This window comes from Phyllostomus discolor, chromosome 4 (assembly GCF_004126475.2).
Source record: "Phyllostomus discolor isolate MPI-MPIP mPhyDis1 chromosome 4, mPhyDis1.pri.v3, whole genome shotgun sequence".
Taxonomy (NCBI): domain Eukaryota; kingdom Metazoa; phylum Chordata; class Mammalia; order Chiroptera; family Phyllostomidae; genus Phyllostomus; species Phyllostomus discolor.
The window spans coordinates 194,510,865-194,530,508 of record NC_040906.2 but is presented as its reverse complement, the minus strand read 5'-3'; the positions used below and the strand labels follow the sequence as shown (position 1 = coordinate 194,530,508).

General features: G+C 40.1%; 1 protein-coding gene across 1 annotated transcript; it reads left to right on the top strand.

Moving 5' to 3' along the window:
- The first annotated feature begins 388 nt into the window (after positions 1 to 388).
- FBXO30 (F-box protein 30) lies at positions 389 to 17,691 on the top strand. Its single transcript, XM_028509656.2, has 3 exons — positions 389 to 616; positions 8,883 to 10,938; positions 14,821 to 17,691. Exons 2-3 carry the CDS (start codon positions 8,899 to 8,901, stop codon positions 15,022 to 15,024), a joined length of 2,244 nt encoding a protein of 747 aa, XP_028365457.1. The 5' UTR covers positions 389 to 616; positions 8,883 to 8,898; the 3' UTR covers positions 15,025 to 17,691.
- The last annotated feature ends 1,953 nt before the right edge of the window (positions 17,692 to 19,644 follow it).

The following is a 19,644-nucleotide window of genomic DNA, read 5'->3' as shown; positions in this document are numbered from 1 at the left end:
CTGCTCCTAGACTTCAGGGGCGTAAATAACTTACTGTACTTGGGCCTGCTTCCCCAATTCCAAAATTACAGGAATACGAGATTCTACACTGGACCAAGAACTGGAAGCACTCTGCCCAGAGGAGCCACGAAGGGGCCAGTGGGAAAATCCTGCAAGACTCTCCCCGCCCAGGGATCTCCACACCGACCCCCACCCCAAGTCGGTTAGAATGCGAGTGGGAAGCGTGCGCGCCCCCGCCGACCTCGGCGTGTGCGTTCCAGAGGGGCTCAGCGGGCGCGTCCCCGCCGGGCTCAGCGTGCGCGCTTCCGGTAGGCTCGCCGCTGCTAACGCGGCCGCCGCCTCCCAGGCCAAGTCAGGCCAGGTGGGCGGGGCGCAGAGGAGTGGGGCGGGGCGCCCGAGGGGGGCGGCGGCCTGGGGAGGAGGCCGAGTTACCGGAGGAGGAGGAGGAGGAGGAGAAGGGGAGAGAAAAGGCGGCTCCCCGGCAAGGCTGACGGGCAAGAAGGAGGCGGACCGCCCGGGGGTGTGGGGCGCGGAGCGGCTGTGGGACAGCGCGGAGCGGCCGGGTACGGCGGCCACGGCAGCCAGGGCCTGGGCCGCGGTTCGGTAGCGCCGGCCGGTGAGTGTCAGGCGACCCGCTGGGCAGAACCGCGCGGCCCGGGCTGCTCCGGAGATGGAGGCGGCGGCCGGGCGGTGCGAGGCCCGCGGCCGGGTCGGAGGCAGCCGTGGGCTGGGCGGCCGGGCCTGGGGCGGAGTGAACACGGCCCTGCGCCGACCCGGTCGGTCTCCGGCGCTGACCCGGCGCGCCGAGTGGGCGTCCGCGGCGTGGGGTCTGCGCGGATTCTCCTGCCGGGCCAGCCGCAGACACTGTCTGCAAATGGCGACCCAGACCCCGGGGACCGACCCCCGAGTCACCCTGACTTGCTTGTTTATGTGTTGGGGAGGGGTGAAGGAAATTTGGGAAACCCCAAGAACCTCGGAAACCCGGCTTCTCTTTCCTTTTCGCCTGTTGGAAACCTGGCTTCTTTGGGGGAACAAACAGGTTCAAGTCAGACTGGGAGGCATCTTCAACTGTCTCCACGGGATGTGTGAAGTTGGTAACTTTTCCATTCATGGAAGTGAGAAGCTCTTAGTCTTCCTTAGCCTCAGTCCTTATTAAAGGGAAACTAACTGATTTCATAGTTCTAAGGGGCATGACCATTCCCAAGTTATCTGTGTCCTGCCCCGTGCAAGTACATTGCTTGGAATGAGGCCAAAGAGTGCACGGCGAATTCAAAGCGATCTCCTTGGAGTATGTTTTGAGCGTGTGTATTTCGGAGAATGGAGACTGGCAGAACAGTGTGTTGTTTACCCTGGTTCTAGTATTCCGTTCCTCTCTGCCCCTGTCTTGTTTTTCTTTCTGAGCTATGTCATAAGTCTGAGATAAAAGATGCTTGGGAAGGAATTGACCTTTTATTCCATAATTACTTTGTTGACTGTGATCCAAGATGAAGTTATTTATGGGCATTCTGATAGCAGTGTAGATTAACTTAAAACTCTGTAAATGCAAAACTCCCAACTTTCCAAACTTTAATTTTTGTTTGCCACATTTCATTGCTGTCTTGTGTCTTTCGGAGATCTAGTAATTTATATGAATAGATTTGGCCTTTGCTCATATTTGTCAGGGTTTTCCAAAGCAGTCCAGTTGTTGACATGGCAAAAGGAATAGGGTAGGTAGGATAAAATGTACGTTTAGGATTTTTCTCAGGGTTCGATTTTTTCAATATGAGATTTTCGCTGAATCACTATTATTTATGCTTAGTCATTATTTCTTACTACAGAAGTTTGGGGATTAGGTGGTGTTTTGCTAACTTTTTAATGTGCCAGTTTGTTTTTTTTTTTAAGCTGGTACTTTTATGCAGTGACATAGCTTTTTTTGTGATTCTGGAAATGTTAGTGGGTGGAGTTTTGTGAGTGTTATTAGAGAGTTGAAGTTGCCTGTATAGGCAAACTTGCATGCATTCCAAGTGTAGTAGGTATTTAATTTCAATATTTCTCCATGTCTAGTACTGAAGACATTCTTAAAATACAAAGTGCCCTAATAAAATATAGTATTAAAGAGAAATCATACATATTTTGAGATACTGTATATTGTTAGAGAGGTACTTTAAGGTCATTAAAATAGGTATTGTTAATGTGTGTTTACTATTTGATATAGTATGTTACTAAAATGTGACTTTTCCTGGGATAGGTCCTATGCTACTCTGCCTGGTTTTGGTGTAAATTTTTTAACTGAGTTCCTACGACTGCCTGTTTCATTAAAGGAATAGTACATGCTCTAAAATGACACTGTAGTTATAGAATTCTTGGATGTTAAGGTCTTCACTCAAAAAGCTATATAAAACACTATTTAATTTCAAATTCAGTTTGATGAAATAGGTGCCACTGGCCTTCTGCTAGTGTTTTTCACCTTGTAAGTAGCTAGGTAGTTTAGCATGGATAAGCATGCCTGGATTAAAAGTCATTCTGTGAAAATTCTTTACAAAAAGAGCGTGTCTTTTTTTTTTTAAGAGCAGGTAATGTTGGCATTAGGTAGTTCCTTATATGATTGTTTTTAAAAAACTTTATAAATGACCTGATTTAAAATATATTTATACATAAAGCTTTGTGTATATAAATGGGTGTGTAAAGTGAAGTACATCTGTTTTCTGAGGAAAACGTGTTTGTACCCTGCTGATCACACACATTAACAGTAACCGGGCTTTGTAGAGTTCAGTGTAGTTTTCCCAGTAATTGCTGCGAGGTCACAGAGTTGACATTCCTTTGAAGCCCATTGCCCTCTGCCATGCTGCCCATTGTAATAAGCTGAATTCCACTATTTCGGTGGATTATTTTTATCTGAGTATTAAATAGATTCTGGTCTCAGTATTAAATATTTGATGCTTTTTATTTTAATTTCTGATGTAAGTCTTTAATAATTTCATTTTCTTAGTGGAGAACATGGCAAGTAATTAGAACTTTCACTTTGGAAGCTACTTATGACTATATTTAGAAATGAAGAAATGTAAGTTTTGATTATATCGTAATGGGAAGGCTAAACACTTGAAAAAATTTGCATATAACTAGGTCATGATACTATAAATAAAAAGAAGTCAGAACCGAAATTTAATAAGAGAATATACAGTGTAACCCATTTAGCTCTTTTGGGCTCATCAGGAAAGCTTGTGCTTTGAGTTTTGTGAGTTTTGATAGTGGGTTTTCAATCTTGTCTAGTTACCCCCCCCTTTTATAAATCAGGGAAATAGGATGTCCAACCGAGGTTATAGATGTATTGTAGTCTTTAAAATGAGTGTGGATGATCGATCACAAATGAGGCAGCAAGTGATTGGGTGTGCTGTGCAGCCACACCTTTGACTAGAAAAGAAGGACGAGGCTTATAGAGGAGCTCATAATTCATTGCTGAAGTTGAAATTTTAGTTGTAGACTGACTCATAATGGTCAACTGATGGAACAAGTCTAGTTCCATTTCAGCCTTACAGTGAAGCAGTATTTTTTGTTCTGTTCCATCTACTACCATATTAATTATAATATTAAGCAGTAGGCCAACACCGATTTCTTTTTAGAGCGTCTTTCCCTCACCTCATGCCTACTCAGCACCTGCACGTGTGCAGACACTTCACCCCTGCTTTCCTCTTTGCGTCTGAGGTCTCCATATTTAGTAGCCAGTAACCAGACTGATGGTTGGCTAGGGAATTAAAATTGTGGAACAGTATCCAGGTAACTGTTTCCTTCTGTGCCTTTTATCACTATTATCTTCTAAGATTTAAAAAAGTGGAAGATTGGAATTAACATTTTTAAATTTTCTTCCCCCTTTGGTTTGCTTTTTTATGATGGATAACTTTATTTTCCTGTCTGATGCCTGGAACACATGAGCTAGGTGCTCAAATGGTGTTTGGTCTCTGTTGACGTCTTATAGCTGGTACACTGAGATACTTTTGATTCAGTTTCATTGCCCAGTACTAGACTTGTAAAGTTGTATCTTTTTGTGAAGTATGTAGTTTTCCACAAAATTAAGAGTCTCATTTTGTTTTGGAATCCATTTGGCTATTTCATTATAATTCTTTTGTTTGAGGTAAGCGAGGAACACCGTTGAATGCAGGGAACACAGAACTGAATGAGACAGCGATGGCCCTGCCTCCTTCATGACGCTTAGAGTTTTCTTGTGGAGACAGACATTCAGCAGGATAAGGATTTACTTCGAGTCGTGACCAGTATTACCAAGGAATAATGCAGTAATGAGCATGGAGTGTGATAAGGGCTTCAGACTCCTCTTTGGGTATGGGGAAATGTGACATTTAGGCTGAGACATTGACTTGAGGTAGCCGTTGGGAAGGGAAAGAGGGTGTGTGTGTGCACATGTGTGTATATGTCTCGGAGGCAGAAGAGGACATTAAGAACAACCTGAGGCAGCAAGCTGTCTGAGTACTTTGGGTGACTTGATTTAGCATATTTTAAAATTGTGCAAATTTACAATGTTTTATGATTTATCACCTTAGGTATTTTAATGAATCTGGAAAAATAAACAATTTTTTTGAGGGCCATATCTTCAAGTCTAGAAATAGCCTTAAATGACAAGGCCTAATTTCATCATATGGGAAAATGCCATGTCTTACAACTATTTTTATGGATTGCTTGTCAGCCACAGCGTATGAGTTGGCCAAGAATTCCTGTTAGGGAAAATTGAATCTACTGTAAAGCACTTAATTATTCACAGCTATTTTCTCATCGAATGAAACTTTTCCATTTGTTTGAAATGTTAAGATTCTCCTTCTAGAGAGTTCAAAAAATTCTTAATTTTGAGGAGTTTTCAATGAAGCTCAGCTTCAACTTGAAACCTCAGTTTTAGCAGCTTGTTTTCTCCTGGGCCTGCTGTGTCACTGCTGAACTGATAGAACAGGGGCTGATGTTTTCGAGCCCGTGTCACCGGATTTAGGAGCAACGTGATTTACCTCTAATTGGATAATAGTGATCTGGGTTAGAAAGAGGATGGCTCTGGAAGTTTTCAGTTCTGAAGTGGAGGTTTGTATCCCCAGATCATTCTTTGGGTATTGTCCAGTGCACTTTCTTATTTCTCAATACATTTAGTAGTAAAATAGAATTAAACTTGATTCCTTCTTCGTACAACTATTTGAAGAATTGTGTGATTTATATTGTTCCATACATTTATGGTAAGCATTATGAAAGTTAGTTATTCATTAAATAATTTAAAACTGCTATATTCAAAGCAGAGTAACGTGCTGTCATAATTAGAAAGGACCAAAAAGGAGGCAGGACCATCTCCATGTCATTTAGTTCCCGACCACAGGGGTGATTGTGTTGGAATAAACTACAAGCAAAATTGTGTAATTGCCATTCCTGAAATAACATCTTAAAATTGCATTACCAGTTACTGAAGTGCTGCCTTACTTTCTTAAACAATTTATAAGTAAACATGCCTGTTATTGTCCATGTGCATTGATCAGATATAGATTTGTACCCTAGCTCTGCCACTCACTAGGTGGATGGCCGTGGGCAGATCTCGAACTCAGTCTTTCTGAAGCTCAGTTTCCTCTGGGCTGTTACAAGCGTTGTGGTATGAGGTGAGGAGACATATGTAAAGAAGGACAAAATAGGTACATAATTAATGTTTTTTTCCTTCTCTCTAAGCCTACCTCAATGTATAATAAATATTTTGAACTCATTGCTGCAGATGTTTTTATTTTCATTTTTGACATTTTCTTATTTAGAGTAGAATAGTATGCAGAAAGTTGTTTATTTTGAAGCTGGAGAGCCTTCTGCCTCTACCTTTCAGAGTTGTTGCTGTTTTGCATTTAATTTAGTTGTTTGTAACAGGTGTTATTTTTAATGCTTTTGAATTAAGTGCGGTTTTTGAGCTGCGTTCTGTGTGGCGTGGTCATGTGATCTGTACATAACATAAAGTGCTCCTACAAGTTCTGAGAGCAATGGTCACTTCTTTCAGAACTGCTTGTATTTTTAGGTTTCTCTCTTAGTAACCAGCTTATTTCAGCAAGTGAGATGAACTCAGTCTGGTTGCAAAATGAGAAAGCTACAGCTGTTTTCACAATCTAATCACTCAGAAAAGCTTGTCTTAACTCTTAAAAAAGTTTCTTTTTAATTTTCTGCTTCATTTACAAGTGTTTTTCATGGTTAATCTGTCATTTCTTCTATTATATCTCTTTTAGCATGTGTCTTTTTAATTTATAGGTTCTGTCATTACCTATACGATTTATAGGGTTAAGTATTCAAAAGTATATTTAGCCCTGACTGATTAGGTCGGTTGTTTAGAGCATCCTCCCGATAGCCAGGGTTTTGAGATTGATCCTGGGTCGGGGCACATACAACCAATGAACGTATAAATAAGTGGAACAACAAGTTAATGTCTCTCTCTCTTTCTCTCTCATTTGTACTCTCTCTTCCTTCCTCTCATTCTCTAAAATCAATAAATAAAATATTTTAAAAAGCATATTTAACTCATAATTTTTAATTTTTAAAAAGTTTTAAAAATACAGTTTTGTTGATAAATGTTTGCTTCCTTCCCACCCCGGCATCATTAAGCACCATAATGTCAACTCATAATTTTTCTACTTACTTAACAAGAGTCTATCAATAATTGGTAGACTCTTGTTTTTGTTTTTAGTTTGAAGAAAATCAGACCTGGACTTAAAAAAAAAAGAAATAGCAATTTGGGGAGTAATTAGTTTACATTAGCCACCTGGAACCAAAGTAGAGTTTATGGAAAAACATTTCAAAGAGCTAGCAATCTTTTATGCACTGAAGTGAAGAAAATAGGCTAAATAGGCCGATAATCAGCATCTTATTCAGAAAATTATTATGTACTACAATGTACTTTAACTTGGGAAATGTTGGGGTGAATTGCCTGTGCCTTATGCAGGCGAGATGTATGAGTCCTTAGCTGTGGAGAGAGATCTGAGTGTGGAAGAGGGGGCTGGGCAGAAGATATAGATGAGTTTTCAGAATGTTGGTGCTCAGTGAAGTTTCTGAGAGACTGAGAGCACCCAGGAAGAGACTGTAGAGAAGAATGAGCAAGCAGTGGCATGGATCCCTGGAAAAGAGTACTATTTTAGAAGAGTTTAAGAGGTAGGGGGGAAACCAGGAACTGTGACATCAAGAAAACTAAGAAAAAATAATAGTTTAAGAGGAGAAATTAGTCTACATAATGGTACAATGGCCAAGGAAGATGGGGTCTGGAAAGGAACGCCCTTTGGGTGTAGCGCTGAGCGTCAGAGGCACGCAGCTCTAATGAGTGGTGGGAAACACAGAAGCCAGATTAGAGGGCTGCAGAGTGTTGGGGAGATTAGAAGGGTTTTGTGGATAATTTTTTGTTCTTCTTCTGGGGGATGTTGCTTCATTATTTAGGTTTTTAAAGATGAAAATAGTCAAGTTTTTACAGCTAATAGGAACAAGCCCATAAAAAAGTTGAATGTTACAGGGGAAAAAAAGAGACATCAAAAAGGCCCAGGAATTAAATCAACATGTTGTGCTGATGCTTTCTCTTATTTTTAGTATATGTGCTGCCGAAGTGAGCACTGCTTTCTCTTATTTCTATACAAAATTTGATAAAAGCAGGAAAGACCATTGGGTATCTGTAATCCCCTCATGTTATTTCTAGATACTATTTCTTTGTTTAAAATTCTCAGTGACTTCAAATTAAAGTCTGAATTCCTTAGAGTGGCATATAGTATAGTCTTCATGATTTGCCTTATTCCTGTCCGTCCTTATCTCTCACAGCTCCCTTGATTTTCACCTTGTGAACCAGCAGCTCTGGGAAACCTGAGGTTCCCTGAACATGTTTTGCCAGTTCTTGCTTTTCTGCATTTTCTTATGCTGTTACTTCAGCACTGAATGCCTCCCTTCCCTACTAAACTCCTCCCATCCCTGCCATAAGACTTCTCTTCTCTCAAGATTCCTGTGAATTCTTTTCTAGTCCCTACCATTACTGATTATTATCATCTTGTGTTGACAGTTTACTTCTGTCGTACTGATCACATAATAATGTAACATGATTTTTACCTTCTTTGACGTCCTACTACATACCTCCTCGGTAGGAGGCACTGTGTCTTACTAATCTTGATATTGCCACACCAGGCACAGTGTCTAGTATGTGGTTGTTAGACAATAAGTAGATGTTTATTTTAATGAATGAATGGAAACTGTGGCCCTGAGAAGTATGTGATTTGTCCATAGCCAATAGACATGGAGCCAAAACTTGTATTTTCTGGGTGAATTCTTTGTGTGTTTTAATGAAGGCTTATTTATTGATTTGTTGTAGAATTTATTAAGACATATGTAGAAGGAGAGATCAATAGATGAAATTTTTAGTTCATATATAGAGGGAATAAAAAGGAAACATCTAATAAAGTTTTAGTTAAGTATTTTTTTGAAATTCAGATTATTCTCTGTTAGGAATATGATGAGGTCTCTGAATTTGGGGTACATCAGAATCAGTTTAGTTGAAATTAAAAAGGTAAAAGTTAAAGCAGTCTCTGAAATTTGAATGTTAAATATATATTGAAATACTCATTTTTTGGTATTATTGACTACTCATTGTACTAGAATTTAAGTATTTTGTTTTGTAACTTTTGGCCCTTTAAACATATTGTTATCTGGTTTATAAAATGAATTTTTATGACATTTTAGTTAAAGTGCTGAATTATTACTTGAAATGCTTAAGTTTCTAGTGGATAAATTATTTGTAAAAACTTTATATATATTTCATTCTAAAATAAGCCAATATACCTTCATGATTTGATTTATATTATCAGCTAATTTTAAAATGGACCATTTTTTGCCTAACTTATTATCTTTTTTCCTATCTTAACAACCAGAACTGGACTGGCCACTATGGAGGAGGGGCTGCAGCATTCGCACTGTGTGAACTGTGTCAGTAGACGGTGTATGACCAGACCAGAGCCTGGGATTTCCTGTGACCTGATTGGTTGTCCGTTGGTTTGTGGGGCAGTCTTCCATTCTTGTAAAGCTGATGAGCATCGACTTTTATGTCCATTTGAACGAGTGCCTTGCTTAAATAGTGACTTTGGATGTCCATTTACAATGGCTCGTAACAAAGTGGCTGAACATCTAGAGACGTGTCCTGCAAGTGTGGTGTGCTGCACTATGGAGTGGAACCGATGGCCGGTTAGTTATGCGGATCGGAAGTCGTATGAAAATCTAAGCAGAGATGTGGATGAAGTGGCACAATTAGATATGGCCTTGGCCCTTCAAGACCAAAGGATGCTCTTAGAATCTCTCAAAGTAGCCACCATGATGTCAAAAGCGACTGATAAAGTATCAGAACCTAGAGAACAAATATCAGTTAAATCAACTCTTCCAGAGATACCACATGCTAATGGTTTGGTGTCCGTTGATGAAGAATCTTATGGTGCACTTTATCAAGCTACTGTAGAAACAACCAGAAGTTTGGCTGCTGCTTTAGATATCCTGAACACGGCCACAAGAGACATTGGCATGCTAAGTTCGAGCCTTCGTGCTTCTCCAAATGAAATGAATGAAGAGGAAAATGCCAGAGAAAGCTTACAGAACAGGAACTTGAAAGACCAAGACCATCTTTCTGAGGATGAGATGGGAGCAGTTGGTGGTATTGACCATAATGACCCAGGTCAGGATGCCCAGTCTGAACAAAACGGTTCAAGTGATTTATTATGTGACTTGAATACTAGTTCATATGGCACTTCAGCTCTTTGTAATGGCCTCCCTTTGGAAAATATATGTACACAGGTCATAGACCAGAATCAGAATTTACATGGCGATTCAGAAGAAAGTAACTTAACAAATGGAGAATGTGTAGCATCAGATGGCACTTCAAAATCTTCTGGTTCACCTTTAGTAGCAGCACAGCTTAAGGAAGTAATACCATCTAATGCTTTGCCTAACGGCACCGTTCAGCATATCCTCATATCAGACAATGAGGATGAAGGAGAATTGCACTGGAGAAAAGTAGACTTGGGGGACTTGAGGAATGTGGATGTCTTACCTCTCAGCCAACCTCCTTCATTCAAATTTCTTTCTAATGCATGTTGGTCTAAACCAAGGGAAGATAAAGCAGTAGATACATCAGATTTGGAAGTTGCAGAAGATCCAATGGGTCTCCAAGGAATAGATCTCATCACAGCAGCATTACTGTTTTGTCTAGGAGATTCTCCAGGTGGGAGGGGCATATCTGATAGTCGCATGGTTGATGTTTGTCACATTGACTTTGGAACTCAGACTTTCTCACTTCCATCTGCAATATTAGCTACAAACACAATGGTTGGGGAAATAGCTTCAGCTTCAGCTTGTGATCATGCCAACCCACAGCTTTCAAATCCAAGTCCTTTTCAGACACTTGGGCTAGATTTGGTATTGGAATGTGTCGCTAGGTACCAACCCAAGCAACGTTCAATGTTTACATTTGTCTGTGGACAGTTATTTAGAAGAAGAGAATTTTCTTCGCATTTTAAGAATGTGCACGGTGACATTCATGCTGGACTCAATGGCTGGATGGAGCAGAGGTGTCCTTTAGCATATTATGGTTGTACCTATTCTCAGCGTAGATTTTGCCCGTCAACACAGGGAGCAAAGATCATACACGACCGCCATTTGAGGTCCTTCGGAGTTCAGCCGTGTGTATCGACAGTGTTGGTGGAGCCTGCCAGAAACTGTGTGCTGGGATTACGTAGCGACCATCTAAGTAGTCTTCCCTTCGAGGTCCTGCAGCACATCGCAGGCTTCCTCGATGGCTTCAGTCTGTGCCAGCTCTCCTGTGTGTCCAAGCTGATGAGGGACGTGTGCGGCAGCCTGCTGCAGTCTCGTGGGATGGTCATCCTGCAGTGGGGGAAAAGGAAGTCTCCAGAAGGAAAGTCGTCATGGCAGATCAAAGAAAAGGTGAGTTTCATTTGAACTGTATTATCTCCTTATTTGACATATAATAGGCACTTACTAATGTTGCTGAATTAATAAAGGTAATTTTTTAATATTGGTCATCCTTAAAATTTAACTCAACATGACAACATACCTTTTTTGGGTGTAATGGTAATTAATGAAAATCTAGGAGAGTTAGAATTGTCATAATCACATATTTCCTGCAGACACCCTATGACGAGATTCTGATCTAACATGGCAGAGGCCCCTGCTCTTCCTTTAGTTGAGCAGTTCCGTGCCCATTTAATTCTTCTGTAGCAATGCTGTTGGTTTGTGGCTGTGCTAACCACCTTCTCCTTTGGGCCCCATCTGAAATGTTGTCACCCTGGGACAATGGGAGAAGCAAGAAGGCTTTTTACTGCTTACAGCTGGCATTTTCTTTTCATTCTTGGCAGTTTCTTTCTTAGGACTTGGTTGTTTCATAGAACTTAAATAGGGAGAGATGAGAAAAAGTAGGAACTACTGGTACTGGGAGGTGGCCAGTGGAGTTTTGGGGAAGGTGGACATACATGGTGGATGCAGGTGTGTGGTATGTGGAAGAGGTATGAGAACGGGGCAGAAGGGTTTGCTGTCGTTGGCAGGGACTGTGGGTTTAGTGCAGTGAAAGGGGGTGTTGCGCATTGGAAACCTGAGCTGGGGATGTAGGCAGACCTGGGAACGAATCCCGGCTCCACCGTTTTCCTCCGGTGACACCCTACTTTTTGCCCAGCTTTTGTCTGAGGCACTGTCCCACAGAAACTAGAAGGTATTACAAATATCTTTGATTGTAGGTATTTTCGTTTCAGAACATTTACCATATGAAACTTTGCATTTTATTAAGTGGAGAAAAATTTGATAAACTTCGCATTGCATGCATGGGTTCAGATTTTTGGCTGTTTTGATTTTACCACCTTTATTTTTCTCTTATTCCACTCATCCCTCCAGTTTTCAGAGTTCTGCCTCTACTTCTTTGCTCTCCTAAGGCTCTGACTAGTAAATGAGCACACTGATTGTTTTATGATTCTTTTTTACAAAAAGGAATTCTGGTGGCCAAAAGTTTCATACTTTTCATACTTGTTGCGTGAACGTGTGTATCTGTGTGCATTTTCATTTTCCAGATGACTTGGTGTCTTTCTCCCGTTTGGGATGGAACATTCTGCATGTGTTCCTGGGCTCTTTGTCTTTACCCACCGCTACGGACCTATGAATGAACTGTTTTCTGGGGTTCTGTTCCAGCAGAATACCGCATCTGCGCTTGGTGTTTAAACTGCCATCTTTAGTACAGATTACTCACACGTCTATACCCTGGCCACTTGAGCTCCGTCCAGACCATTATATATTGTACCAGCATGTCCTGGACATCTCCACTCGGTCATTTCACAGCTTCATCAAACTCAGCATGTCCAACCTATTCCGCTTCTCTCTCTTAATCTCAGAGAGTGGCATTATCTTTTACCAAATCGCCTAAACTAGGAGTTTGGCACTTGTGGTTGACTCCACTCCCCCCCTCTATTTCCATATCCTGGTAATCACAGAGTGCTGCTGCGTTCCCTTCCTCATTCCTCTCGGGTTTGTGTTACTGTTTCTACTACCACTTCCCTGGCTCAGTCCCACCTGCTGGTCTCTCCTGGCTTACTGCAGTAGCCCCCCCCCCGCCCCCCCCGCCACCTGGGCTTCTGTTTCCGGTTGTGCTCCTCTTCAATGCAATCTCTGCATAAGAACTAGAAGGACAAGTGTTTTCTTAAGTACAGTTCTTACTGTAGTGTTTAAAAACTTGAAATGTCCATTGCCCTGGGATAGACAGGTTCCTTAATGAAACCTTGAAGGTCTTTTGTAATCTTGTCCTTCCTTACCTGTTCAGTTTCCTCTTGTCACTTTATACTCCAGCCACGTTCATTCACTTACGGTTGCCCGAGGCCTTTGAGTGTGCTGTCTCTAACACTTACATTTGAGCACTTACACTGTGCTAGACGGTGGGCTAACACACATTTTACCTTCCTTAATGTCTGTAATCCACTGTCCCTATTTTATGGAAGAAGAAATTGAGGTTTAGGGAGATTTCAGTCACTGGCCCAAGTCTCTATGGCTTCAGACCTAGGGAACTTGCCTCTGAAGCTTGTGATCTTCATACGCTTGCTGTGTCTGGCTTACTCTTCAGCTCTTAACCTCTGCAAGTGAGGCCCTTCAGAACCCCCTCTGCAATGTGCAGGGGGGTTCACTGCTCTGAGTTCTTTTGGTGCCCCATTATAAATACCTCTACTTTATATATCCCTGGGAAAGCACTCAAAATGCCGCTTTGAAATTCACTGGGAAATTGCCATTGTCCTTCATTGGACTAAGTTCCTTGAGAAGTAAGACTCTCTGGGAACCAGAGTATCTATTGCCTAGCATTGCACCTGCCGTGTAGCAGGCACTACGTAAGTATCTGAATGAGAAATTGGCCCGTTACTAAGAAACCTCGTCATCAGGAAGGGGGAGCCGTCCATTTTTTCCTGAGTTTGTTTTACCAGGCTCTCTGTGTGGAAGTAGGTAGGCAGTCTGCCACCATTGAATCTCTCAGCTAACTAGTTCTGCTGAAGCTTAACGAAAGCTCCTGATTCCTCCCACAGCTGCATGGGCCTGGGGCATTATAGTCTGCAATGCCTGTTGGTAGCCACTCCCTAGACCTTCACTGACTCCTGAAAACTGACTCCGTTTGGGTGCTTGATATGAACCCTCGGGAGTACAGCAAGTAAGCACTCCTTGCGCTACACAGTGGTAGCTTCTAATGCCCACTGCAAAGTCATCCTGCTGACTCGGGATTTTGAAGACATCTGGCCACCCCAGAAGTCATTGGCGGCATTTCCTGAGAAGCTCTACTGAGTGCTGAGGGCTTCCCTCAAGCCCACTGCCCCCTCGAGAGGGACTGCTGCTTTACCGTGCACTCTGCGTCCTCTCCCTGACTGGACATTTCCCGTGGGGAGCTCAGCTGGCCTGCCTGGGCCTTGTCTTGCCCCAGTCATCCTTGTTAGCTAGGTCTGCCCTGCTCCGCTCATGCTTATTACCCGCGCCCAGGTGGCTTTATACTTTGAATGGTAAAGATGTGAGGGGCCCGCAGCAGTCATTGCTGGACTAGTGCAACGACAGTGCTTCAGGGCTGGGAGCTGCTGAGTGGCCAGAAGGGGAAGCAGCCTGTAGTTTTCCCAGCAGGCACATAAACAGGGATAGCGGGGGAATACTTGCCCGGACATGCATTTTACAATGATAAGGAGTAAAATAAAATTCATTTCACCCAAGTTCTTTTTATGTAAATTCTCAGAAACGTTTTGAACAAATTGAAGCACCTGTATTTATTATTACTGAGTACCTTTGGTATATGAAAAGTGGAAAGTTAGGGTCCCTTGGCACAGTATTCTCTAGTATTTATAAGTGTGCTCTATGTAGCGTAGTAGGAGTGGGAGAAAACCGGATAAAGAATAATACTTGTACTGGCTGTCTCTCCAGACTACAGATAACTCTGTGTAGCAATTGGGTAGAAGGAAACAATAGTGTACAATATGTATAATTTTTAGGAAGTATTTCTGAATTCATGAGGTTATAATTTTCTAAGAATTGCTTATTAAGCTAGGTTGGATGTGATTTTTAATATTGGTCTTATTTTGTCTATTATTTTTGATTATATTACATTTATTGAAGTCATGTCATAGAAGTGATTTGTCCTATAAATATTTGATAAACAGGTTTGTATCTGAATGGTTTGTGGCTAACCATTTCAAAGTTTGCATTGTGTATTTCTCTAAGCGTAGAAATGTGTGTCCTTAGAGCAGGAAGTGTGTTTTGATCCTTGTAAATTGACTCTTTTAAATCTGAAGTAGAATTTTCTTTTAGGTTTGGCGATTCAGTACTGCATTTTGTTCTGTTAACGAGTGGAAATTCGCCGACATCCTCAGCATGGCTGACCACTTGAAGAAGTGCAGCTACAACGTCGTGGAGAAGCGGGAGGAAGCCATCCCACTGCCCTGCATGTGTGTGACGCGGGAACTCACGAAGGAAGGACGTTCACTCCGCTCCGTTTTAAAACCTGTACTTTAAAAACTGCAGCTCCACTTGCACATGCCTGCAGGCACCCAGTATAACTTCTTTGTAATATGTGACGCTTTATTAATGTATTAAAGATTACAACTAGCTAAATTTATTTTCACTATGTATATAGTGTTTTGAAGTGACATATATTTTTATAAAGTACTGTTTAGTGGGGGAAAAGTTGCCTTAATGTTTGAGGTGTGTGAAATTTTTGGAACTTGGACAGGGTGACTTAATTTTTTGCTACATGATTTTCAGAATTAGTATTTTTAATGGTGTGCATATTTTGGTTCTCAATTTTTTTTTTTTTTGCTTCTTAAACTAACAAGATCCTGACCAAACATATTTCCTCATGTTTTCTGTGGGCTACAACTCACACGTTCAAAAAGCAAAACTTTGATTCACATTCTTGCCGCATACATTTTTCAGATTTAAAAGTTCAGTTGCTTAATTAAGATCATTGTAAAGATTTTGTCTTCTAGTGCTCCCTTATGCAGTTGACATGCAGATGATCTCCGATGCAAACTCACATCACATTTAAAGTCGTGACTGTTTGGTAATGCCATTTACCATGTTTTAAGAGCAGTTTACAAAGAAGTTTTCACCTTAGGTTTTACAGCTCTCATTCAGAGAGTGGTCCCTATGCCACTGTCCTTGTGTTAGATGCCACTTGCGTGTGAGACGCCACACCCAGAGACACATGGCCGTGTTGTTACATGACCAGTTAAAGCAGAGCAAACTGGCAAAAAGCCTGTGAATTTATTTTAATTTGAAGCTCTTCGTGGTATTATTTGCTAGGTACTTGATATAAGAAAAGAAGAAAATATACCTCATTTTAAGTTGGAATTGGGCATACTGTGTAAATAAATTTCAGATATTCAGACTGCAAAGGCCTTAACTTTTTTAGTAAGCATTTAAAATTTTTGCTTTTCGATGTTTATAAAAATCACAATTATGTTATTGTAAGATATTTAAAAATGTGAAATATGGTGTCTCTGTAAGATGACAATCGTGAAATGCAGCTTATTGTGGTTGACAATCTCTTTAGAAGAGTTCCAGGTTAATTTTCTGTAGACCTCTCCGTCAGAAGAGTAGGAGTTGCATCTTTGTGTAAAGATCAGGGTATAAAAGGAAAATATTCAAAGACCTATTCTTGAACTATTTTATTATAGTTTTCAAGTTGATTAATATTATTAACCTGATGTGGTCAACTAAAAAAATGAATATATCAATATTTAGAAATAAATTGCAAAGATGGGGACATGTATTTAAATACTTTAAGTAACTTCTGGCATTTGATAGTCTGAAATGGTGACAAGTTACCTTGTTATAAAATACCAAAACTCTTTTGTGTATTTTCTTCCTACATTTGTCCCTGAGAGTGCTCCATTGTTACTAGGTTCCTGATTCCCATATATGGCAATCCGGCTGGGCAGAGGCATTCCTTGGGCATTAGAAAAGAATTCTGAACTGTTTAGGACTTGTTTTGGTTGAATCAAGGCCTTATTACGGTTGAAAAATATAGCACTAAAGACTAATCAGTTGTTTGGCCTCACCTGTCATTCTAATTAGAAGAATACTTATTTCTCAGTGCGTATATATTCTCTTTCAACTGCGACTGAATGACATAACCAGTCTCTATTTCTGTGAAAAAGTCAGAAATAAGATATCAAATACTGTAAACTACAGCTCTGCCTTTTAAAGTTTTGCTGAAGAATGTGTCTGGTTAGGATAGCACAAACATTAACTTTTTGTTTTATGGTTGTGCTTTTTAAAGTCCTTGGGTTTTAAGTTTAGATTTCTTGTTTCTGTACTGGATCATGAGATGTTTAACATTTTTTCCACCTTATATTTCTTTTACACACCTTTGGCTGTTTTCTTTTTTGTTTGTTGTGCCACCATACTATTTTGTTAAAAATGTTTTCTTTGTGCAACATTTGTTCAAATTCTAATAAAATTAATACTTCCCTTTATATGGCTCAGTAACTTAAAAAGCAAAACTTTAATTTAAATAAAACGTTAATACTTGTTGGACAAATTCCAAACACATTCATATTGTTTCTATAGAGTGGATTTCTGCATGTTAATAGGAGTTGCTTGTTGATTATTACTCACCCATGTTTTATTGGTGAGCATTAAACTTCTCTTTTAATATGGAAAATTCGTTAGTTAACTCTCTGTGTTTCCTCAGTGTCTTCTTGAAAGTAGTCCCACCTAGGGGTATTGAAAGGCTAAAGAGTTTACGGCAATATTATTTTTCTAAAGTTTGTAATGGGAACAATTTATCTAGCCTTTTAAGCATGAAAAGATTGTATGTCATCCAAGTAAATTGTCATTTGAGAAGTCTTTGTTATTTTGTTAGTGCTTGCTGACCGGCAAGATAAATGGCAAGTATCGGGATGGAGGGAAATAATCTGAAATAACTTTTCTCTGCTGCCTCCTTTCCCAGAATGACCTGTTATTTTAGTTCTCCTTTCCCTCCCTCCCTCCCCCTTTCCTCCCTCCCTCTGAAACTCTGGGGTGGGAGCCAGCAATCTGTTTTAACAAAGCCTTCTCGTAATTATGATTCCCAGTAAAGTGTGAGCACTTAGAGCAGTGCTTTTCAACCTTTTCACCTCATGGCACATAGAAACTAGTTAGTAAAATCCTACAGCACACCAAAATATATATTTTTTGCCCCTCTGACAAAAAGATAGGTATAATTTTGATCCATTCACACCTGGCTGTCGTCATTTTTTTTAAAATTGGACAATCTAAGGGAAAAGAGGTCAGTATTCCTGCTTAAATAGTCAGGTATTGCGTGTTTGAAAAATTCTTGTGGCACACCGGTTGAAAATTGCTGAATTAGAGGAAAGACTAGGACATGCCAGCTGTTGTCCTCAATGATGTGTTATTATTGGAGTAACCATGTGTATGTACATACGTGTATAACCCAAAGTTGTGAGTTAATTCATGGTTAAGTTAAATGATATGTATTGTGTTAATATAGCCATATGACAAAAATACATTGGTACCATGGTTGGACGTTTTTTAAAAACTAGTATTTACTAGTATTTTAATGTAATGTTATTACTTGTTTCTTCTGTTCAAGGTAAATTGTAGTGCAATTTATAGTTCATGAGCACTTACATTAGCCTAGTTCCCATTCTCTTGTTTGGTGGTTGCAGAGTGATGTGAATGTATTAGATTTCTAGGATAAGTAAAGAGAGTAGAAGTAGACAAATACTATTTGTAGGATCCTCTCAACCTTATTAATGAGAGATTTTGAAGGTTGAGCTGTTTATCAATAGCATAGAATCTTTTTTGCTCTTTGACACTGTGTTACATACTCCATCAATATTGTTGCTATTAGTCACCGTTGCTTAACATTGGTTGTTGGGATCTTAGTAACGTTGAAGATAATGGGGTTTTCAGGAAAACCTCCATATCCCGTGGAGACAGAGTAGTTTTACTACTATATTGATAACAGATTTTTATCTCTGGTGATTTGAATGTAATGTTTGGCATTTGGAAGCAAAACACATTTAAGTTTTGCATTTCAACTTAAGACATGAGGCTTACTAATCTTAACATTTTTCTAAGGAACAGCCATGCAAACATGGAAAAGATGTGTTTGTCCCACATGTGACACACCACGTTGACAGGTGATAAGACTGGGACCTGCAGTGGTGGCCGTTTAGAATTGCAGTAGGAAGAAAACAGTTGGCCCTCAGTTTTTCAATAAGCTGGGCCCAGTCTTGGATGGAAAGAATGCGTTTGGCTGGTTAGCTAAATACTGTTCTAAGTAATTTTACTTGACATGCTCGTGAGGCCTAGGAAGAGAGCATGAGTTATTCTTGTAGAGAAAATCAGCTCATCAGTGACCTGTTCATTGTGTGTAAAACAATTCAGTATGGGTTTCGTTAGGATTTGAGCTAAATCTGATTTCAAACAAAAACATTTGAGATGTGTAAGCAGAGGCGGACTCCAGAGGAATGAACTTGCTAAGTAAGGGAAGAGGAAGGATGGCCTCTTACAGCCACCTTGTATGGAGTTATTTTCTTCAATTTACAAGATCAGAGTAAGTTCAAAAGATGTCCTTTCAAGTTTCCATTTTATGGACGAAAAAGCTGCAGTTCTCCAGGTTTAGCTACTGCTGAGTGTGTGGAGGTGTTTGAAAGAACTGTGTCCCAACATGGTTTACTTTCCTACTTTACAAATACAGACAGGGAAGGGATTTAGATAGAAGAAAACTGCCTCAGAAAATGTTGCCTAGAAGGCTTGATTCCTAATAAGCATTTTGGAAAGAATTTTGGGTCATACTAAAAAGAAAAATAGGAATTAAACATGGTATGTTCTGAAAATTCTTTGCAAAAACTGCAGTCCTTTGCTGAATTTTTATAAGTATTTTACTACATCTGTGAGTAGTAAAATTCATAAATTCATTGTTTATATGTATATTTATTTGCATGTATAATCCCCATTAATTGGCCAAGTAGGTTTTAATACATCTTGAGATATATAATGGAGATAAATATTGAGGTGCTTTTTTTTTTATCAATACCTCAGAACATTTCAAAACTGTTATTTTGTATCCAGAGTGATGTTGCAATGTATTATGTGGCGAGTGACTTTTCATTAATTTAATGA

Coding starts and splice junctions, on each gene's coding strand:
- FBXO30 (XM_028509656.2), top strand. CDS start 8,899: ATGGAGGAGGGGCTGCAGCATTCGCACTGTGTGAACTGTGTCAGTAGA. Junction 10,939..14,820: donor CATGGCAGATCAAAGAAAAG/GTGAGTTTCATT, acceptor ATTTTCTTTTAG/GTTTGGCGATTCAGTACTGC.